Source organism: Contarinia nasturtii, unplaced genomic scaffold (genome assembly GCF_009176525.2).
Source record: "Contarinia nasturtii isolate CC-2019 unplaced genomic scaffold, AAFC_CNas_1.1 Cnas_scaffold_273, whole genome shotgun sequence".
In the NCBI taxonomy this organism is placed as follows: Eukaryota; Metazoa; Arthropoda; class Insecta; order Diptera; family Cecidomyiidae; genus Contarinia; species Contarinia nasturtii.
In genome coordinates, this window is record NW_022197628.1 from 12 (window position 1) to 25,557 (window position 25,546).

Below are 25,546 nucleotides of genomic sequence, written 5' to 3' on the forward strand. Positions count from 1 at the left end.
TAATTTGAACCATTTTTGCCCAAACTCATATTTGGCTTTTTTATGCCCCTCTGTGTTTCCATGGGTACCATGAGCTGATCACGATGATCTATGTCATAAACGACTTTAGATAATCGATTACTTTCTTGGGCAAAGTTTTAGCCCCTAAGGAGACGAAAAAAAATTATACTACGGTGACCCCCGCCCCCCGACCCCCCCTTGGTGGCTGAAAATGACCTTTAAGGGAAACATAAAAGTTACCAAGCGGATTTTGACCCCTTAAAGGTCAAATGGGCCAATATGTTTCTTCCCACGAAAGTTACGTCTATCCATGTACTATCCACTGACATATTGCTTTGACCCCCCCCCACTGACATATTGGGAGACCCAATTCGGGAGGCACGGGTCCGAATTTTCGAAAAAAATTGAAATCGCCCAAATGGGGTCAAAAACCGATCCAAACCCAAAATTGACCCCATTTTTGGATTACCCTTAGGACGCCCTACACTTTATGACCCTCCGCCCAACCCTTGGATCCTTAAATCGGGTCGAAAAGTGAAAAAAATCGATTTTTTTACTTTTCAACCTGATTTTGACCATAGGACGAGCCTAAAAGTGTCTTTTACATGTATTTATATGCAAACGTCATTCTCTGAACTTTAGAAGAATCCTCCTACACTAATGTAAGAGGAACTAGAAGAAATGGTTTGTGCATTGGATAATTTTCCACTATTGTATATTAAATAAGATATGAACCACCACACATTTTCGTTAGTTCGCTGTTTGTAGGATAGATACAGCGCCATTCAATATCTGACAACTATACTTGTCCTATGATTTTGGCCTTTCAAAGGTCAAATGGGCCAATATGTTTCTTCCCATTAAAGTCGCGTCTATCCATGTACTATGCACTGGCACACTGCTTTGACCCCCCGGGAGACCTAGTTCGGGCGGCACGGGTCCAAACTTCGAAAAAAGTACTGACTTGTACATAATCAATATCGAGTGTACAAAATGAATGCTGACTTGTACATAATCAATATCGAGTGTACAAAATGAATTCTGACTTGTACATAATCAATATCGATTGTACAAAATGAATTCTGACTTGTACATAATCAATATCGATTGTACAAAATCAGATTTGAATTGTACATATTTTGTACAATTTTCTACAATATACTTTGTTATAATAATATGAATAATTAAAAAGTTGGCCATTCGCGGCCAATTCGAAAACTACTATAAAAATTGGGATGGGTGAAATTTGAGTACCCGATTGAAATTCTGCAAATCTAATTACAGATTTGAATTGTACATATTTTGTACATTTTTCTACAATATACTTTGTTATAATAATATAAATAATTAAAAAGTTGGCCATTCGCGGCGAATTCAAAAACTGCTATAAAAATTGGGGTGGGTGAAATTTGAGTACTCGATTGAAATTTTGCAAATCTAGTTACAGATTTGAATTGTACATATTTTGTACATTTTAACGACGTATACTTTGGAGGTGTACGAAAGTTGAAAAAAAAATCCGTAAATTGAACTTTTTTGATTTTTGAACTTTTGTCTCCAGATTGTGACCCGATGAAACTTTCTCAAATCTGATGGTTGATTTGAATTGTACATATTTTGTACATTTTAATGACGTATACTTTGGTGTTGTACGAATTTCGGGTAAACATTTTCCGGGTTTTGATATTTTCAATTTTTAAAAATCCAAATTCTGAAAAAAATTTGTTGGTACATAATCATAATAATTGTTGTACATAATTGTACATAATTTGTACATTTTAGTAGTATATATGATTTTTCAAAAGTTGACATCGACCGGAAATTGACTACCTATCCATTAAATCCAAAAAATCGAAAATCGGAGTCTAACATTGAAAGGTTTACTGGTGAGTAATTGTTGTGGCGCTATTGGTATTGACAGCTCGGGTTTCATATGAATGGTTAACAATAAAATAATATGTTAATAAAAGCATACTTACCCGAAATAATCGTAGAATATTTGCCACCATTATTGAAACTACGCTGAATGAAGCCCCAATAACACCAGAAACCTGTAAAATTAGCAAAAACGATACAAAAACATGGAAGCTGATCCACAAACATTAATCTGAATACCGGTTTATGTGGTATGAAAATTGGTGGTTTGCCATTTTCACACTTGTACTCAGACATATCCTATATTATCCATCAACAGTAATATCAGTTCGATAGCAGCAAAAGTAATGGCAGCAACAACAGCAATAGCAATGTAAATCGTCGTGTATAAATTCAATAAACAAAATTGATTTCGCACAAAGGTTCATTAAATTCAATCCATAATATTTTTCAAGACAGAATGATCCCATGAAGAAAGTCAGCATCATATCCAAATGCAGCAACGATAAAAACGTGAAATTAGCAATACAGTAACAGTGATAGTGACAGCGATCATCATTTAAATATGTAGTACCGATTAGTACCGAAAAGAAAATAAAGAAAATCGTTTTTTAATAGTTTACGTGTGTAAAATATAATCACATTTCGATTTGATGAACATAGACGAAAAACCATGAAAACAAATAGAATCACACAAAAAATAAGCCTGACAAATTATTTTAGGATTCCTATTAAAATATTAATTTGTAAGGTTTCCTTATAATATTGGAACATTTTATCAGGAAACCTTTAAATAATAAAAATGTTTTGTTTCAACACAGTGAAGTTGGCTTTGACGTTTGGACGCGCCAATTTATTAGGATTCCTGTTAAAATATTGCGATTTTATAAGGAAACCTTACAAATTCATTTTTTAATAGGGATCCTAAAATAATTTGTTGGGTTTTTCTCTTGTGTGATGAAACAGTTTCAGGGGAAAATACGTCGATTTTCATCTTTACTGTATAGCAGAAATGTTATACGGTGTGATGTCTATCGTTGTGGGAAATTCATGATTTGTACTTCAGCTCTGTTATTATAACGTAAATCGCTACATTCATAATACACCGTAAAATTTAAGCTTCAACTCCTTCCTTTATCCAAACACAATACCTTTTTTACCAGTAGCGTTTATAACTTCTGACGGTCGCGTTCAAAAGGGGAGGATGTTAATTTCAAAAAAATTCTAAATTGTAAAGGGAACATTTTCAGCCTGGTGAACTTTTCCGTTTTTTTTGCTCTTCACTTTTTTGGCGAAAATCAATTTTTCTCAATTTCTAAAGGGATAATTTCCCAAATCCATTCTCCAGGGGGGAGTTATTTGGATCCTTCCCCCCCTGAAAAAATTTCCTCGCACACTACTGGGTTGAAGATATCATGAATCAAGGAGCTCGTGAAATTTTCATGCAAATTGGTCTTAATATCATTTTTCAAACTCGAAATCAGGAGATTCAGATTATTTGTCATTTACTTTCAACACGGATGCGCATTCAGTCAAAATGGAAATTCGTAGCGAAATAATTTTGTACATAATTTTAGTTCATTTATCAAGGTATGATACTTGGTTTGCTTGATCTTATATATAAATTCTGTGTATCAGCTAGCATTTGCCATTGTAATCGGAATGAGTAGTTGCTTTGCAGAGTGAGACATATGATTTTTTTTAAAGCGAAACGTTTATACAAAGACCAGGTACAAAATGTTCTCCCCTTTTAATATAAAAAGGTGGTATTGAAGTATACTCTGAAATCAATATTATCCTGGTACAAAGGCATATCCATTAGAAATTGTGGTCTTTTTATTGTAGCAACCTATTTTATTTATTATGCGCAATTGAAGAAATTGTGATGATTCTGATTTCCCTGTTGCTCAATGTAAAACGTACCTCATTTTATTAATCGTTACAACTTGTCATTCCAATTTGCTTTAGATTTCTTATGAAATTACTTATCAAATGGTATATGAATGTGAGTATGTGGTGTGTTTAGTGCTAGTCTACGCCAGCCGTTGGGCCGAAGAAAGTAAAAATGACTTTCAGGCGAATTGCAAATAAAGTAGTACTGATGATGATTTTGTTAAATCATAGATCTGGGCATCGTTTTTTCAATATAATATATTTATGAATACTTTCCAGAAGGCCGATAAACACCTGCAATATATAAGATAATTGGTAAAATAAGCAAAAGTAGTGGAAATGCGGAGCATGGTATAGGATTTCCTATATAAAACTTGTAACTAACAACACCTCTAATGCGTATTCCGAGTACTAATTGACGTTTGTGACAATATGGCCGTCACGGTTTGGCAAAATCATAATGAATCGATTAAACTGCGTTAAACTGTTAAAATAAAACAGTAGAAATAAATAAATTTTATTTTTTCACATTTTTGAAAATAAAAAATATTTTGTTTTTTTAATTTTGTGAGATTTACTGCACAATATTCAAAAATATTAAATTAATAAAAATGAATTGGTTGACATAACCTCACTTTTGTGTCACAATCGTGATAAACAGATCAAATAATTATTAAAACGAAAGTGAGGTTATGTCAACCACTTCATTTTTTATTAATTTAATATTTTTGAATATTGTGCAGTAAATCTCACGAAACTACCGGAAACTACAAAACAAAACAAAGAATTTTTATTTTAAAAAATGTAAAAAATTAAAATATTTTCATTTTCACTGTTTTAATAATTATTTAATCGGTTTATCACGATTGTGACACAAAAGTGAGGTTATGTCAGCCAATTCATTTTTATTAATTTAATATTTTTGAATATTGTGAACAGAAAATCTCACAAAATTAAAAAACAAAAGATTTTTGATTTTCAAAAATGTAAAAAATTTAAATCTATTTATTTCTACTGTTTTATTTTAACAGTTTGACGCAGTTTAATCGATTCATTATGATTTTGCCAAACCGTGACGGCCATATTGTCACAAACGTGAATTAGTACTCGGAATACGCATTAGAGGTGTTGTTAGCTACGGGCATGATCAGGCTTCGTGGAAATGTAAACAGCGCCACTACCAAAAATACAAACTATGCCATGTCTGTGTACATAATTGCATAAGTATGAGTGAGCCAATGTATGGAGTAGACAATAAAGAACCGAAAAGGAGGATGGGACTTTTTCATTTTTATGTTGGTATCACTGACATTATTTCCATTTGTTTATATGTGAAGTGCTACCAATATAGAAGTGACTGACTCACAAAGTCCCATCCTCCTTTGGATACTAGTGTATTACGGTTCTTCATTTCACATTAAGCCGTTCGGCTAAAGACTGAAACTTTATCTCTTGAATATTTTTTTCATAAAACTAAGAATAGGAACAATTCATCATGCTTTATGGACGCTACTGGGTTTTTAATATTCAGTTTGTTGATTTATATTCTTCTTGAGAGTTATTTGTCATTTAAACGTTCGCTACCCATATGAAACTTCAACGCTATGCGCGTCAAATCGACGTTATTTGACGCTCTTCCATGTGTATATAGAATTGTACATTATGTTTTACAGTGCTGTGCGAACGCAAGCATGCGGCCACATATACACCAATACACAGCAACAACGAACTCCGTTTATGTGCGCGCTATGCTTAGTTGCCTGTTATGTTTTGTGTATTGATTTGAATTGCAACTCAATCACAGTAGACGACGCATGCACAGCACTGTGAAAGATAATGTACAATTCTATATACACATGGAATAGCGTCGAATAACGTCGATTTGACGCGCATAGCGTTAATTTTTCATATGGGTAGAATACAAATAACAAAAATACGATAAAAAATCGTTTTGCAAGATATGTGAAAAATATCGTCGACATTCAAAAGCATAGGTGAGAAGACAAATCACATACTCTCCTTTTGTAAAATTTAAATGAACTCGCTCTCTTTCACGATAAACTAAATCTAAATATTAACCATCTTTACCATGAAAAAAATACTATCGTAATATCGTACTACAATTCAGAAAAACATACTCTCCTACATTTTTTTAGTACCTATGGAATTGAGAGTTAGAATTTAATTGCCAACTTTTTCATTGAGATTTCTATAGGTTATAGCGAGCATGAGGAAGTTCTTATATTCCTATTTATTTACACAATTAATCAATTGTATGTTACATTTTTTTGTTCCAAAATGTAAGGGTGGCAAAATACATCAGCACTACGGTTTATAAAATATAAATTCTACGCGTTCTTGACTAGCACTTTCTTCAGATATTTACTAGTCATTGTTTGTGAATATAATTCTCTGTGAAGAAGAATATAGTAATAACGCTTGATTAAATTTATTATGTAAATTTATATATAAAAAAACAAAGGACGATTAAAACAAGAAAAACTGAAAATAGATTTTTTTATTTGAAGACAAAACTTACTCACTCACCGTAGCTGATATCGTATTTTTGCATACAGAAAATGGGACAAAACAAGCACACAAACTAATTAATCATCAAATGAATAGTATCATCAATTTATTATGTATATCGTGTTGGCCCCCAAACATCAATAAACATTAGGTATTAAGAATAAAAGTAATAAAAAAATAATCAACACAGGTATTAAGAATAAAAGTAAACTCAAAATATAAAAGCAACAGTGACATATCTACCGAGGTGGTTTGGAAGTCCATAGTAAAATCATCTTACACAACGGAAAATATTTTTTGTAACATTCGATTTTTTGGCAGTATACCGTTTATTGTACGTACCAGTTAATATCCCTAGCTTTGAACGATTTTATCGAAATTCCAACTGAACGTAGGGATTCAGAATAAGACATTTGAACGCTCTGGAATAAAAACAACGTATTGTTTGCTCGCATATCGAAACTATATTTTGTTAATAAGGTAATATGGAACATTGACTTTTTTCATGCAAGGTTTGTTCTGATAACACAATTTAAATGCTCGTTGCGCTCGTCATATTTTGACCGTAAATGAATATAACGATTCAATAAATTACGATTTTGGCTGTTCATTTTTAATCGTTCCACGTTTACTTGGCTTATAATAATAATAATAATAATCTTTATTCACCGCCAAAACTGGCTGAATCATTTGAGTTTTTACAATTTTTTATACATTTGTTGGTGGGAAAAAGGTATGAATCAGTGATATACTATGGTAAACATCTGATCACCGTTAAAAACCACATCTTTTCAATAATAATCTTACGACCACCTACGATATTCTAACGGTCACCCACACGGTCCACCAGCCCGGGTCAGTAGATCGAATGAACACTCAGCCACTATCCCAGGCTGCACCAGCCCGGGTCAGTAGATCGAAATTATTCAAGTTTATTTTTCGAACTTTGTCTTCAGGTATCTTCATCACAACGATCTATGTTATTTTCTCCCAAATAATCTTTAAAAAATTGGCTCGCTTCACTCGCCATAGCTTCTCAATACGTTTGAGAAGTTTCTAGGGGCTTTCTACTATTCGTGAATGGCAGTTTATTCACAAAATATAAACTTTTCCTATTCATACGTAAAATATACGAAATAAAGTATATTCACTCGCATCAACATTTATGAAAATTCGTATATTTCATTCGAAACCATTCGCGAATGCCGCATACTATTTGCGAGATGTGACATATTGTCGTGATTTGCACATAAACCAAAGCATGGCAGTAGTGACAGTTGGGCAACGCAGCATTGAATAATGGCACAAATTTGTGCTCAATAATGGCAAAAATTTGTACCAGCAACCAATAGGGTTGCTATAGTTCATCTGGCAACCGATGCGAGCGCTTCGGTCGTTTCTTGTCACTGCCGTGCTTTGACATAAACATTCCTGTGTATAGTTTGTATGAGTGATCATTTGCTTCCATTCGCAAAATATGTATGAAACATTCGCTCGCAAATGCAACATTCGTATAAGTCGGAACCCCCTAGGGAAGTTTGAAAATTGAAAACATCTTATGCCCTTCAATTTTTCACAAATGAAATGGAAGTTACAATAGATAGAATGGACTTTTGGATAGAATTTTTTTTTGATGGAAAAATTCTTTCCATTTGCTAGGGTTTTTGATGAAAAAAAAATTAGCCCCCACCCAAAGCCGACCTCAAGTTACGCCAGGAAGAGGAATCCAGCGCCATATGGAGTATGGTAGAGCAAATCGGGCGTCTTACAATAGGTTAAGAAAACTGAGCAACGAAAAACTATGGACATCGCTGAAAAGTGGGCCTATTACACTCACCATTCTAATCCAATAATCCAATGGGCATTGTAATAAACCCTTCAAACTAATTGTATTTAACATACATACGTCAATTCGAGTCTTACACACACTTCGTTTAGAAAGACCAATAATACATGGACTGCTGCGTCAAATATCGATACGCGCAGAATTTTCCGGATATTTATCTATGCTCAGTATATGCACTGTTTGTAACCCGCACAACTCAAGCAAGATATCAGCTATCAACTTGAAACTCTCAGCTGTCATGCAACTTATTGAACTTTTTCAATTTGAACAATATTTCGGGGACATTTCAGAGATTTATTAGTCTTTAGCCTAAGTGGGGTGGCACCAAGTTACATAACAGCTTTCATGCCATCATTTTTGCTGTTTTAACAACATTAAAATTATATAGCGTTGTGTTGATTGCCTAAATTATATTAAGCTATTATATAGTAGTAGTTTTCTCCTTATTGCACACTTCCTTACCTATAAAAATATTGGTGCAATTGAAAAAGAAAAGTGGAAAAAGAGCGGAAAACGGAAAATGTCTATTACCTGATTCATATAATAACGTACGAATTCCATCGATTGCTCGAGTGCATAGGTATCGCTGCTACACGAGTCAATGATTAACGACCCGAGCGTTACGTTCGGCAATAGATCATTGTCGTTCTTGTTAATTTTGTCTAATGCATACATCATGGCTTCAAGCCGTTGTATACCTTTTTCCTCCTTAACCATTCCGCATGGATATTCGGGATTATTGATATTATGCTCGTGCATTGGAAATATGCCACCCAATATTATGTCACCGCCTGTTCGAATTAATCGGCCAAAGTCACTTGACCATTTATTTGATCTTGATGGCAATCCGTTTCGAGAATGGCTCAGAATAGTTGTTCGTCCACCACCACGATTAGTGCCTAGACTGTTCCTAAGAATCGTACAAAAAACGCCACAATAAAGTAATGATAGTTATAACTACATAATATTAATATTAAATATATATTTTAAATAAACATCTTAAATATCATCTGTTGCCATTACGTGAAAAAAATGTATTTCGAAGAAATAATGATCAAAACCAAAGAGAGTACGAATAATCTATGGATAAGTCAGCTCGGAAAATCGTTGCAAGTAAACTGACAATTAGTAAAATTGTCGAAATGTCGTTTGGATCTTTAGAGTTTTTTTATATGTGTTAAATATTTCCATTTTCGATTTGGCTGGCGTCATTGAATTGTCATCAAATTAAGTTATCTACAAAACAAATCATAACGATTACAAGATACATACATGTACGGCATTGTGTTGACAGGTGCCGTTCGCTCGAAGTGCGTTACAAGCAGCCGAGAGTCATTTCGAAAACTATTGTTATTTATTGAAATGGATGAGGAGGACGGCGGTGAGGCATATTTCACCATTTCAGTTCTGTTGAACATGAGCAGTACAACTATGTACAAAAGCCATGCACGACAGCAGGACATACGTGCAAGAGTGTGGATTATGATCATAAGCAACATTTTGTATAGACTTGTACTTTATTATGTGCTTTTATTCACTCTTTGCGCTTTCAATCTAGGTTCAACGTTTTCCAGCTTCTATACAGAAGCAATATTGCATGCTTCTTCCTTCGTGCTATTCTATTTCACACTCTCACTCGTTTTCTGTTTCTCTCTTTCGATTGGTTTCACTATTTCTTTTAATATTTTGGATCTTCGTCTCCGCCGTCTTTGACACTGGCACTGGTTGGCAAGCGCTTTTCACTCTTTTGTTCCACAAAATCGCTTTATTTTTACCGTTATATTTATAATTTATATCTTTATTACTATTTTTTGTCGATGATGTATTTCTACTTCACTTTCAGATCATTTAGTACACTTCCGAAGTTTAATTCATATTTATTTTTGGGTGTTTCTTGTTGATTTTCATTGTTGGTATTCGAACATATTTGTGCGATTTGTATTGTTGGCTATTTTTTTAATTTTAGATTTTTTCCATATTCGACTTTCTCGAAAAAGATCTTTGGTGTGCTTTATTGTCGTTGTTATGGTTTTTGCTCCTCTTTTGTTTATTGCTATACGCTTGCGGTTGAGTTTTTCTATAAGTCTCTGTTAGTATATATACAGACAAGTGTTGTGTTTATATTGCTTGAGTTGTGAGCTAACTAGAGAAGGACTATATATATTCCTCTCTAGACTGGACCAGTTACATCAATATTTCTCATTCGAATACAATGATTGATTACCGATTCCCGCATGATTCCGTTTATTTTATTGTCGTGTTTTTTTGTACTCTCACTCGCATACTTTCAACCCAAGACTATCCATTTCATTGTTTAACACAAGTATATTTATTTATTTGTTATTTTTATTCGATTTCCTTTTCAAATATTTTTTTTTGTGCCTTTGTTACACTTCGTTTAAATTGAGCTGAATGAAACAAGGTACTTTTTTATCAGTGGGCGAATTACTACACTTTTTTCAGTTTTGTCACTGTTTCAGTGTTTTTTATTTACTATAGCACTAATATTCATTCTACTGTCAATTTCATTCATCATACACAATATGATTCGATTTAATTATTTATTCCTTAATTTTATATTGACTCTAACTTTTTAGCCTTAAAATTCCTTCTTAGTCGTTGTTTTATTTCATGTTGGCACATTACTAGTACCAACGTTTTATTTTTGTTTGTATGACACACATTGTATCCATGTGTAAATTGAGTTTTTTGTCTCTTAAAAAAATATTTTTAAATAATTTTTAAATGTTTGTGTTGTAATGCTTTGGTGTCCTTTTTTTATAGAACAAAATTTCATTTGAATCTGAAATTGAAGTTTTTTATATTTTTTGTACGATATTTTCGATGATGATTTATAAAGTACGAATTACTCTATAGCGTTGTCTTCATCCAGTGTAATTGCTTTCTAATATTTCGAGTTTTTTTTGCAGAAAAAGTCATTTATTACTTAGCATCATGTTGTGTATTATACTATTAAAGCATATCATTTGTTTAATTTAAACGTTCATCTTTCGGTAATTAGATGATTATTTGTTTGGATTTATTTTATTGATGTTCACATCTCATTATCAATTATATTATTTATGTAAATTCATTCGTCCACTTCATTTCAGGTACGGTTTTGATCTAATTTTTATGAAATCTAAAAAAAAAACGAAAAAAATATCCAATCAATACTTTTTTAAACATTTTTAATCTTTGGCCTACTTCAATCGATTTTAATCGATCACTAACTTTCAAAATAGATATGCACAGTTAGAAAATATCAGCCGACGCTATACGCAAAACCGACTGCTACGTGCGCTGATACGTTCTTACATCTTTTACATCTATTACCATACGACTTTTCGACTGTGCGAAGATACGCACAAAGAGTAACGAATCAGTCGAAAAATCGTATGGTCACTAGATGTAAAAGATGTAAAAACGTATGAGCGCACGTACCAGTCGGTTTTGCGTATAGCGTCGGCTGATATTTTCTTACTGTGTGGATTGATTATTTATTAATAAATAATTAACAAAACATGTTTTATTATTTGTGTTCAGAATATATACCAATAAGAAAATAGCGCCTATTTAACGCACCGGACGCTGCTGGACCATTGTTATCAATGGTGCTATTTGAAATTATTTAACCCATTCCACCCGGTTTAGACAAGCGACTTTTTGACATTTTTGTGATTACCAGCGCACTCTATTTCACATGACCAACGCCAGCGCCACCAAGTGGTAAATGTTTATGATGACAACCAATAACATCAAACACGTACACATTTCACATGTCAAATTAAATGTTGTTTATTTTTTGTTGCTCGCATTTATTTTTCTATTTTAATAAATTTTCAAATCGAGAAAAGAATAAAAAGAAAAATACAAACATTTACAACTTTGTGCAGTAGACGTCAATTTATGATTCATCACTTTAAGCTCAAAAATAATGGTGTGTTGCTGATTGAAAGTCTAGGGATTCTGGAATCAATGGCATTTGTGTAAAATAAATGCATCATCTTCATACTTTGTGAGTTCATGCACTCTAAATTTTTTCTCCAATTTTTGAACTGATTTAACGATTGAACTCTTCTTGAAATAGGAGCGAGAATGTGAAAAGGGGCGTGAAATAGAAAGAGAACGTGAGAGAGAGCGGGAACGTGAAGTTTTGCAGACATCAGCAGACATGAATAACGAGAAAAATTTCCTTTGCTGTTATTGTGGTGTTTTCATTAAAAAAAATTCAGCAAATCTGATTAGGCATGAAAAATTACATCGAAAAAAGGTTTCAAAGATCACTTGTTTGGCCGAAAATTGTCAAGTTACGTTTGCAAATAAGACTAATTATTACAAACATTTTGCCAACAAACATCCTGAGTTCAAAGTGCCCGATACTTTTATATTTTTTCTTACCTTGTCACCACGTAATTCGCGTTCAAGAATTCGATTCACTTCGTATTCCGACATTTTTTTTATTGTGTGAACGTCGTTTAGAGTTTTGACTACACGTGGTATTGCGTTTCAGATTTTTTTCTGAAATAAGAATAAAACGTCAAAACTCTAAATAAAATAAAATGTCTTAATACGAAGTGAGTCTAATTCTCGAACGTGGCGCCATCTGTCGAATTGCACTTGCGCAAAATAAAAAAACGAAATGCATCCTGAATTATTTTTGCATTTTGTTTTTTAAGTTAAATAAGATTCCAAATAATATTGCAAGCTCAAAATAATGGTGTTGTTTGCTGCGACCATTTGTATTTAAAGTTGCGACCATTTAAAGTATAAAATAAAATTAAAAAAATGAACTTCACATTTTTTTTAAATGACATTTTTTATACAATTTGGTTTCGTGTATTTTCAAATACAATTTGTTTTCAATAATCACAAGTCAATAAATCAATTTAAATTTTAAATGTCTAAAAATTGATGAAAATATTTTATACGGTTGTATACAATTGAATAGTTGGTAGATTTGTAGAATTTTATAATATACAATTATGTGCAATTATGAGGTATTTTGAAAAATTAAAACGAATGTGAATATTCCAACAGTCCAAAATATGGATCAGATGACAATCGATGATAAATCAATTTTTCAATGTCTATGTTTATGCTAACTTCGAGATTAATATCGGTGCCACTACGATTATTTGACTTGGAAAAATTATTTTTTACTTTCTTAGCTTTTGGAATCTCTTTACAATAAATTAAAGTATCGGGCACTTTGAACTCAGGATGTTTGTTGGCACAATGTTTGTAATAATTAGTCTTATTTGCAAACGTAACTTGACAATTTTCGGCCAAACAAGTGATCTTTGAAACCTTTTTTCGATGTAATTTTTCATGCCTAATCAGATTTGCTGAATTTTTTTTAATGAAAACACCACAATAACAGCAAAGGAAATTTTTCTCGTTATTCATGTCTGCTGATGTCTGCAAAACTTCACGTTCCCGCTCTCTCTCACGTTCTCTTTCTATTTCACGCCCCTTTTCACATTCTCGCTCCTATTTCAAGAAGAGTTCAATCGTTAAATCAGTTCAAAAATTGGAGAAAAAATTTAGAGTGCATGAACTCACAAAGTATGAAGATGATGCATTTATTTTACACAAATGCCATTGATTCCAGAATCCCTAGACTTTCAATCAGCAACACACCATTATTTTTGAGCTTAAAGTGATGAATCATAAATTGACGTCTACTGCACAAAGTTGTAAATGTTTGTATTTTTCTTTTTATTCTTTTCTCGATTTGAAAATTTATTAAAATAGAAAAATAAATGCGAGCAACAAAAAATAAACAACATTTAATTTGACATGTGAAATGTGTACGTGTTTGATGTTATTGGTTGTCATCATAAACATTTACCACTTGGTGGCGCTGGCGTTGGTCATGTGAAATAGAGTGCGCTGGTAATCACAAAAATGTCAAAAAGTCGCTTGTCTAAACCGCGTGACCCATTCGCTTTAAATTTGCGCGAACCGCTTTTCTACAATTTTGTTTTATTGTAAATGCTTCGTGACGAAAATTAAGATATATCTCTAATCAGAATAAAATCACGACATAACACGTTTTTTGTGAAATATATGAATGGTTCCATTTGGTAAAATTAGATAGGGACCATAGCGGGGAGTGGGTTAAATTGTTTATTATTTTTTGTTTCTACTTCCACACAATGACACCATTGTTTTGTCCAGCATACACAGCGGCCGAGCGAAGAGATGCGTAATTTTTTTTTATTGATATATCAATAGCAGTAAAAATATTTATGAAACACTTACAAATGACTATTGTATATGCTTAAAAAAACAGTGTAATTAATTATTTTCTCAGATTACAATGAAAATATAATTTAAAATACATTTATGTTTATATTTTTCAATTTTTTTTTGAAGCGAACTGAGCAACTAAAATGCTAGGCATCTCAATCAAAACACTGTAAACATTGCGAATATTCGCAAAATACGTACAATCATTCGTAATATTCATAGTAAATATATTCAATTGATGTGCCGCCATATTGGAATTTGGTTGACATAACATATGCGTAATAAGTTTTGACACTAAATTCAGGCGATTATTGCGCTACATAAACAAAATAAAAAATGTCAACAAATGCATAGGAGACTTAACGGGACTCCTACTCTACTGTCAAATACAATTTGCACAAAAATTTCCATTCGTGATGGCGTAAAAATTGGATTTACGAAAAAGTGTCTCAAATGGTTTTGGACAGCTAAGTTCAAAACAAATTCTGCATGTGTCTAAAGATGAATCAATCTCTCTTCGAACCATGTATCATCTTATCTTTATCTTATCTTTTGGCTTTTTTCAGTATCTTATCTTTATTTTTTAAGATAAATAATAAGATATTTTGGTCATTTATTAAAAAAAAAATCATCAATTGTCGGTATGATTAATTTGTTTATTGAAGCGAAAATGATCAATTTCATGACCCGATTCGTCAAAATTATATTCGAATTCTTCGTTATCAGTATTTTGGTCAAAGCATCGTATGATTTTTGCCATATATCTGTCGAAAAGCTGAAACGAACGATTCCCTCTGATAGAACGATAAATAGTGCACAGTAATGCCTATAAAACTACGGTTTTTCGATAAAATCTCAATGCACGATTCATGGGCCCGATTACTTCGACCGATTAATATCCACAGTGCGTGAAGTTTCTTTATAGCAGATATTAATTAACATTCTTTTTTTTCGCCTTGACATTTTTCAAAATTTTATTCAAATAATTTCCGTTATCTTATTTTTTTATCTTATCTTTTCGAAAGATATCTTATCTTTTATCAAAAAGATAAGATGAAAATCTTGAAAATATCTAGATGAATTTAGGAAAATTGAGATACTATCTCAAAAGTATCTAGATACATTTCAGATATCTTAACCAAACACTGCGTGTTTCATGGATTTAATATGAATGTAAAGATTCTAGAAAAACCAAAAAGTACGGTCGTATTCTCAATTTAAATGCCCAAACTTTTCAAAACTGTCACCAAGTGCCAAAAATCGGATTGGTCAAGCAAACATTCATTTTTGGTGATTCTTATGGTTACAGCACATCCAAATTTGAGCCAAAACAATAGATTTAGACACGATCAAAAGTAATCAGCAAAATAAGTTACGAAATAGCATGTTGAAATCGAACCATGAATCAAGTGCAAGTGTTTTCTTTTGCATTGATTATGTTAGGGCACTACTATATAAGGCTAGAGACGTCGACAAACCGAACTTTGATAAAGGGGTGTTTGTATGGTAGGATCTTCTTTGGAAGGTTTTTTAGAGCCATTATTCGTAAATTCAGTGCTGAAACGTAAGGTCCATTATCAACCAATTATTGTTGGAATTGATAGAGTTTGTTGAGAACTATCTGATTAAAGACAAAATTGTGCTTTGCAAGCAGGAAAAACCACAATAATGGCTCACTTCTTAAAAAATAGCATTTCTATGGAAAAAGGACAATTTTTTTAACTTCACAAAAAGAATTATTTCTCGTCTGTTTTCGGATGTATGTTACAGGCAAAGGTCCAAAACACTTGAAACGAGCAACAATTAGTGGGAAGGTTTGAGAGAAAGTTGATAGAAATCGACAAATCGGTCTGCCAAACAGGGCTGTAATTTTCACTCTGTCAGTGCACGCACACAGTAGTGTGCACACTCACATTCTATGTGCGTCGCACACAAGGCTTGTATTTTGCATGTGCGCGCACACTTAGTCACAAGTTTGACATTTTTGGCGGTTGGCAAATTTGTAACTAAGTGTGCGTGCACATTCAAAATACAAGCCTTGTGTGCGACGCACATAGAATGTGAGTGTGCACACTACTGTGTGCGTGCACTGACAGAGTGAAAATTACAGCCCTGCTGCCAAAGCATAATTTTGAAGGTTCGACGCATACTGACGAAAAATCGAAGACAATGGTCCATTGAGTGTAATGCAAATGTGCTATTCGATAGCCCCTGAATAAAGGTTTATACCAATAAAAAAGAATTTAATATTGTATCAAATAAAAAACCTCTATCGAGGTGAAGAACGAGTGACGAAACCAAAATTTGAAACACAAAATTTCTGATATCAATTTTGTGACGAAAATAGTCGGTAGATATATTTTCTTTGTACTGTGAATATAAACTTAATATACATTTGTATATTCAAAACGTGCATATGATATGCATATGTCCGGGGTGTGTCAAGTGGATGTGCCTCGGTGTCCGTGGGGACAAAATTCAAAAGGTGACTCTTGGAGGCCGGCCAGAGCCAACATGGCGGCCATATCGAAAAGTGCCGGAACAAAAAAGTTTAAGTTTTTTGTGTACTTCAATCCCAGAAAGTTTCAAAAAGATCAGAAACAACTACGCAAAATCGCGGACAGACAGATATACCAAATTACTTTTATAAGAAAATATAAGAAATTCATATGAAATTTCTAAAATAAAATTTTTTTCGAACGGATTAACCGATTTCGACGTTTGAGGTATCGTTGGAAAGGTATTGAGCTCTAGAATAAGAATATCGATGTTTCAGGGGTCAATGATCTCATTTAGTGCCATCTATGGTCATGAAACTGAATTTTGACCCTTTTCTTGAAAGGACCAAATTTTGAAGACAGGTGGACCGATTTTCAAACTTTTATATTTTTTCTTGATCTATAGCCCAAGGGCTTTCCAACCATACATCAACCGGGGCCAACGGCCTTCTAGGTCTGGATTTCGTATATTACGTGTATATATAGCGAGTTCGACTTTTCAACACACTAATGTGGTTTCGTCACTCGCGCGTACTGCCGTCCGCTGTGATGTTTGTTGTTCAAATGGCGAACGTCTGAATTTAGTGCCAAAACTTATTACACACACAGACAAAAATATTAGAGTGAGGTTACTCTGATATTCGGAGTAAATGAAGGGTTTACTCTTCAAAATGAGTTAAAAGAGTACGGTTTACACCAGTATTGGTGTAATATGCGTAAGTCGCTTGTGATCAGAGATTATATTGAGATATTTTTAGCAAGCTGAATCAGCTCCAGAAGCTAACGTCAGTCGCTGAAATGGAGTGGAAAGAATAGAAGTGATTATTATAGCGAGTCCAGTAATGTAAGAGTATTTAATACCTTAACCTCCCTGAGCTGAGTCCGCTGCTTGAAAATATCTCAATAGAATGTCTGGTAATGATATAAAACCCCTAGGTTTCACGGGTTTAAACATATTCAAAAAATGGTTTTGTGTAGTTTTTATACAAAAAAAGATGAGCTTTTTATAACCTAATTTAATTTGATAACGGATGTGATTATTCTCAGCAGAAAGCGGTTATTGATGTTGTATAAATCAGATGATGCGACCATAATAACATGTATTAATACATTACATTATTTTCTATTGTAATAATTTGTGTAAACTTCCACTACTCATTATATTTTCATTTATGGTTTCGTTATTTATGTTTATTTGTTAGTGTACCAGCCTCGTTTCTCCGCAAACATTTTTTGACTGTCCTCCTGTTGTTATATTTTCTTATAAATTTCCGTTTAGTAAATAATACAAACATTTTCCGCACTTGATAAGTATAAGAAAAAAGCACAAGAATATTTTGTTATGGAACTTTTCTTCATCGAAATACGATTACATTGACTTTTTGGATTGATGTAGAATCGATAAATGTTTCTCGATTGAAAAAGATTTAAAAAAATGTGAGAGGATTGCCCCAAGTAAATCCCATTTTTGTTGCATGTAATTTTTGATTGAATGTTAAACCACCAGAACTCAAATTGTTGTCATGATAAAAATTAGACGGTAAATCACAAAATATCATACTTAATATATGACCGTAGGTCATTGACCGATTTTTAGAATGTACCCTATAATTTGACAAATTTTATTATTTAGAGATCATTTTTGTCACTGGAAAACAATGGTTTTGATTTTTAACGCCCAAGATAGGCGGTAAATCAGGTGGTTAAGTAAATTGTATTATGAATTTGGAAATATAAAATGGACACAGTCGATATCTCCTGTGAAGTCGAAAAGGCTAGCGGCTGGGTATTGGATCGGGTTAATTTTTATTGCAAATGATATTGTAAAATAATTGTGATACGGGGTCAGACAGTGATAATTGATAGTTTTTGACAAACAATTTGTAATACACTGTATTTTTTCGGTGTCCTCGATTTCCTGACATTTTTTAAATAATAATACACCGCCAAAAACTGTATGTCTTTATTAAATTCATATTAGCAGCGTTTGACAGAGAAAAGGTGTGGATCATTGATTAAAAATGGTCTTTCTACCATTAAAAGTTTTAATTCAAAACCTGCATCTTTTTTACAATTCTCCTTGTGGAAAAATATGACTGACTCACTATAAATTAAGTGAATTTTAATCTTTTTTATTCGGTTAAAATTACCAATAGATGATTCAAATCGAATATAGTCGGCTATGTTTCAGAGTTAACTAAAAGTGATTATAGTCAACATAGTTGACAAAAGTCAATTTCATATACTTATATTTAACCGTAGTTAACTATGATCACAATCGACTTTTCTCAACTCAAGTTACATGAAGACGTATATAGTCACTTATAGTTAACTTTAAATAAAATATCAGCCATTTTCATCCCAAATTAGTCAACTTTTAGTCGACTATGAAGTCGAAATATTTCCACAAGGGATTGAATTCTTAGGCCAAATCTTGCTTTGGCATATCACAGCGGACGGCAGTTCGCGCGAGTGACGAAACCACATTAGTGTGTTGAAAAGTTGAACTCGCTATATATACACGTAATATACGAAATCCAGACCTAGAAGGCCATTGGCCCCGGGTGATGTATGGTTGGAAAGCCCTTGGGCTATAGATCAAAAAAATATATAAAAGTTTGAAAATAGGTCCACCCAAGGGGCGAAGCAGTACTAGATTCAATTCTATCAATTCCATTCAATTCCACTGAATTCTGTTCAATTCCAAACTAAATTCTAGTCCGTGTGTTTTAACTCATTTACTTCAGCAAATGTTAGGTATTACAAGAAGAGTTTCGTATAAAGTCGCCATATAGCAGCAAAATGACACTTGCGTGTTATATTCGCCAAGTGTGATTTGGATGATAAAGAATGTGAATTATTTGATTCTGATTGAACCAGGCGATACAAGAAATTGACCAGCATTTGAGAATTGAAAAAATAATAATTATTTTTTTTCGTTTTTCACGATTTATCTGATAGGAGACTTGTATGAAAAACACGGAAGACCGCTGAAATGGCAAATACAAAATATGTACCGACGTAAGACGTGCCATTTCAGCGGTCTTCCGTGTTTTTCATACGATGACGAGAAATCGTAAAAAATGACAAAAATAAATTTTTTTTTTCTTCAATTGTCAAATTCTGGTCAATTTTTTGTATCGCCTGGTTCAATCAGAATCAAAAATTCACATTCTTTATCATCCAAATCACGCTTAATACATGCAAGTGTCATTTTGCTGCTATATGGCGACTTTATATCTATTGAATATATCGAGAAGAGAGTATGTTATTCAGCGCTTATGGCTGAGTAATGTCTGAATAAAAACATACTCTCCTCTCGATATTTTCAATAGATATGAAACTCTTCTTGTAATACCTAAAATTTGCTGAAGTAAATGAGTTAAAATACACACGGACTAGAATTTAATTTGGAATTGAACATAATTGAGTGGAATTGAATGGAATTGAAAGAATTGAATCTACAGTGAATCTAATATTTTTGGTATACAAAATTTTGCATGACACACTCCACTCACACGCCATTCGTATATGAATCCTATGTTAGTGGAGAGTTTCTCTGCTTACTTTGCTTGTTATTTTGTCTATCAAAAAAATTAGATTCACTGTAGTACTGCTTCGCCCCTTGGGTCCAGTCAAGTCTGCGATAGCGATTTTAACACACCATCTACATTTGATGTTTAGGAACATCACTGACGTTGATGTCTGAAAACTAAACTCGGATTCTGGAATCAAATTCTTTAAATCCTAAGATTATATACATTCATCTCTGAAATTAAGATTTAAAAATGTCAAAGCGACATCACTATTAATTTAAAAATGTAATGAATATCAAATTTTTTTCCTAAATTTACAAGTTAAAAAATCCTGCCATTTAGTTCGGTAAGCTAGGGGGTAGACACATGGAATATTACTTGAGATATTCACCGAAATTGAAGGTATTCTTGGTATTCTTGGTATTCTTGGTATTCTCAGTTTTAGACGAAATGTCAATGCATTCAGCAACGTCTCACAATGTGCATATATGAATATTATCTTCCAAATATTAAAAAAACTTTTTCAACGCTATTAAGTGTATTATTTCAATTGGTTTAATAAATGCAGAAACAATTCTGATAAAAATAACAGAAAGAAAACAGAAAAAATTAAAATAAATTTCGAAATAGTGAATGTTAAAACGAAATTGAAAAAACTTGAAATCTTTATTACCGATATCAATTTGACATTTGGTAATCACGGTATTCACATTTTTAGTACAAGTAATCTTCAAATAAGTAAGTAATTGTCGTATTTGAAAATAGATGGGTATTATGACAATTCATTGGTATTCATTCATTCTCTATTGTGTCTACCCCCTAGTCGGTAAGCTAATGATTATCTTGATTCCAGAATCTCGGCTTGTTTTTGTGCAGAGCAATTGTGTCGAATTTGGTTGAAAATTTCAGTGGAAAATAATTCTTCACACTTTTTTCATCTCTGAAATCACGAATTTAAATTGTCAAAATGACATTTCTTAAATTATTTAAAAAATAAATATTAAAATGTTTTATTAACATTACATTGGTTTTTTAGTTTATACAGATGCTACAAATAATGTAAAATGTCAAAACACACACACTTGTACGTAGCTGTCAAAATAAGCTACAAGAAACACATTACCAGTACCAAAATTCGAATTTTCACAAAAATGTCTAGATGTATGAAATATAAAATCTTAACAACAAATAACTACATGTTTGATAGTTTCCTCGCATAAGATCGATAAAATACCGAATTTTATGTTCCCTCCCACCAGGCCAGAAGGTGAACTATCGTCGGGAGAGGTGCATGCGGTTAGTCACAAATGAAATTAAAAGAAATCTACAAAACTGTTAGTATAAATGGCAAACTATGAAAAAGGTCATGCAAAAATGGCCATTATTCCATACGGTCGCTGTGGGACCTAGACTTGACATAACCAGGACAAATGCATATTCGTTCGAAAGACCTTAAAGTAAGCTCTCAAGTGGGTCAATTGCGACTTAAAAATTTCATGTGGGGGTGGCCAAATTGGCAAAAAACCAAAAATTGACCGTTGACCGCACACATAACGGGCATTTTTCGAAAAAGACTGCATAATTATGTTCTCTTGAAAATTTCATCAATTTAAGCCTCCAGTCAAAGATAAAACAATATGCATACCACATACCACTGAAAAATACCTCTGTTCCTCATTATGAACCATAATTTGTATAAATTTGGTCCAAAAACAACCTAAAAATCCATATTTTCATTGTATTTGAAAAATATTCGAATTCATGTGTCTTGAATCTTTAACTTGGAAAATAGCGCTTACAAAACTATTGATATCAAATAAGAAACCTCTATCAAGGTGAAGAACGAGTGACGAAACCAAAATTTGAAACACAAAATTTCTGATATCAATTTTGTGACGAAAATAGTTGGTAGATATATTTTCTGTGTACTGTGAATATAAACTTAATAAACATTTGTAAATTCGGAACGTTGATTCATTGCATCAGCATGAACTCAAAGTAAAAAGGAGAGAATTTCTGCAACGTTCCGAATATACAAATGTATATTAAGTTTATATTCACAGTACACAGAAAATATATCTAGATATACTAAAATTATTTGAAATGTGTCTGAAATGAAATGCGTTTTTGAAAAATATTGTGAACATTTTGTGAAATAAATGATTTCTTTTTAATGTGGTTCAGCAAATTAGATTTATTGCTTTTATTTATTATTATTTTTTGAATTTTGTAGAACCAGTTTAAGTTTTTCAAGGTGATTCGGGATCGTTTTTGTCCGTCCGAAACTAAAAAATTAAGATTTGTGTTCGTCCGAGTTTCAAAAATTTCCTTACAATCGCGCTTATAAACAAAAAACAAATCTTATGGAAAAATATGCGCAAGCTTTGACTATGTTTGACTGAAAAAAACTATATTAGAGAATTTTAAGATGAATTATTGATGTAAACTTTGGAGTTTTTAAAATCGATCATGATTATAGTCTCTTTTCTTTATGTTAAATGTCATAAACTTCAAATATTTTCCTGGAAATATTTTGAAACTCGAGCAAGAAAGTCAGAGCTCATCACTCTGTTCGTCTGTGTTCGCTCCGATATTAACAGATGGTGTCCGAAGTTCGAAGTAAAGTCGGACTAACCCGGAAAAACTCGGACTGTCCGTGTCCAACAGCACGCTTGCGTCATTCATGAATTGGTAAATCTGCTTATAGCCGCTCATTGGGCCTCTGTTAAACAGCGGATTCATTTTGAAGGTTATGGATAACGATCTGTCATTTCTGCACAATTAACTCTGATAGAATAGGATATGATCCGTTTGTACATTTCCCTTCTACAAATGTTTAGACACAAAATTGCACCACCTTGCTGCCCAAAATTCAAAAAATAAATAAATAAATTTAAACCACCACTCATTTCACAAAAAGTACAGATTTCATTTGATATGCCAAATTAAATGTCACATAGTTCTGGTATGGTATTTATTGGCACGGAACGATACACTGATATACTCACGAACGCTGTATCATACATAGATAGATACACACTAAGATGCGCGTACACTGTAGATGTTCGAAGAAACAAATGAATGAGAGAAAGTAACATAGCACACGAAATATCTCAGATGGATATGCATGCTGAATATATGCACTGCATATCTATAAAGTTATTTATTCTAAACCACCTTGTATGTTTGTATTTGCTTATTCACATGAATAGTGAAGATCAACTATGAACAATAGAGATACAAAGAAATAATAAATCACATCAAAACCAAAAACTAATTTCAAAATTGAATTTCTAAATTCCATTTTTTAAACTTAATTGCATTTAAAGCAATTATAAAATCAATTCAATAGCAAATTAAACATCAAAGCAATCACTGACACTCATTTTCACTAATGGTTATTTGTTAAAACAAATTATTTTCCATCTATTTTATTTATGCTAGTGTTTATTTTCGTACGATAAATTATTCAGCAGATACATGTAGAATTATCATTGCTTTAAAAATGAATCTTTCAAGACGACCGTTCTATCCTTGAGACTGAGATCTATAAACTCAATTGAAAATAGTCCCGTAAATCAGGACCAAACCTCGTAAAATATATGTTATCGATTCTTATGGTTTCGCTTCGTTCTGTTCAGTTTGAAAGCGAAGAGTACAACTGAAACAGCATCCTTCTGTAGCAAACCCAGCATCCTTGCTGCTGGCACAACGTGTTCATCGCATGTATTGTGAGTATGTTGTAACGGTATCAATAGAATGAACAGAAGCAAAGCACAGAACATTGATCTATGTGTTAAGTTTTCCACTTTGTATGTGGACATGATTTTGTTATTGTTATTGCTGCTGCTGCCACTACAGCTGCTGGAGCTTCATTTTCATATCTCGTTTTATGTTTGAGTGTGTGGTTCGTATTCGCAACGCAATGAATATAGTATACACACGGAGAACATCTACTATTAAAAATGGAGCATTCACTGGGACTGACGAAATACTTACCCAAAGTGAAATGCTGTCGGATAATGGAAAATTAAAAATTGAAAATAGAGACGTGCGCATCGCATGACTTCCTTTCAACAAATTAGAATTTGCTAATGGTATTCGATTGGTCTCCGACAATTCTACGATTCAATTGTCTTGATAAAATCAGTGAATAGATTGGGCTACAGCTATGAACAGCGATTTTATGATACAATTTCGGACAATACACCTATTGATTTGTTTATGCAAAAAAAATACTAAAATCAATAAGTCTGTTCTATTTACATTTTGAACATTTCGTTCGGAACTATATCATAAATCCGCTGTCCGTATGCGTTGTTCCCATATAGCACCTATGAATAGGAGCTGTGAAAATAGCACTGCTATATCTGTAGCCCAATCTATTCACTGGATAAAATCCCGTGAAGCCCTCAAAGAGAAAAACGACTGACGTAAAATCACAAAAAAGAAATTAAATAAAAGGAATTCCAAAGAGATATTGTCATCAATTTTATATCCAACTTTCGTTTTTTCTCTTGCGATGAAAATCTTCAAAGAAAGGTTCTTCCTTTTTTTGAAATTCTTAAGGATGTGCTTTTTTATTATTCCATAAGTTTTGCGATCTTAGTTAAAAAGAATTACTTTTATGGCTACAGTAGAGTCCAGTGAGTAGACTACTGTCAGTAGCAGCCATTATACTCAAGCTATGGATATTGGATATAGCGACCGCTATTTCATAGATGCTATTTAACATATCTAGTGTGCTTAGTGTAAAACCGAACAGGAATAGCATAGCCTACTATTACTACTATTACTATCTGAATGTGAGTGTATACAAACGAGAGAGATGAAGAAAATTATGCACAATACACAACACACGAGTTATAAATAGTGCCTTTGAATAGCGTCTATGAAATAGCAGCAGCTATGTCCATAGCTTGAGTATAATATGTGGTCAGTAGTTATGCTTCTACAAAAAATGATATAAAATGTATTTTTTATATATAAATTTCATTCACAATGTAACACTACCCGATCGAAAGACATCAGCCTTTTTGACTTCTGAGCAGCAGAAGATAATCTGCGTTCATTGCATATATTTTCTGTTGTCCAAATAAAAAAATTAAATTTTC

General features: G+C 32.8%; 1 protein-coding gene across 1 annotated transcript; it reads right to left on the reverse strand.

The window, feature by feature from the left end:
- Window positions 1-1,884: 1,884 nt before the first annotated feature.
- On the reverse strand, window positions 1,885-24,073 carry LOC116337331 (metabotropic glutamate receptor 8-like; the record flags this gene model as incomplete). Its single annotated transcript, XM_031761768.1, has 5 exons — window positions 23,892-24,073; window positions 9,416-11,285; window positions 8,675-9,053; window positions 2,116-2,175; window positions 1,885-2,051 (listed from the first exon to the last, which is right to left on the reverse strand). Coding segments are annotated over exons 2-5 (833 nt in total), but the record flags the coding sequence as incomplete, so codon positions are not given.
- Between the last annotated feature and the right edge of the window lie 1,473 nt (window positions 24,074-25,546).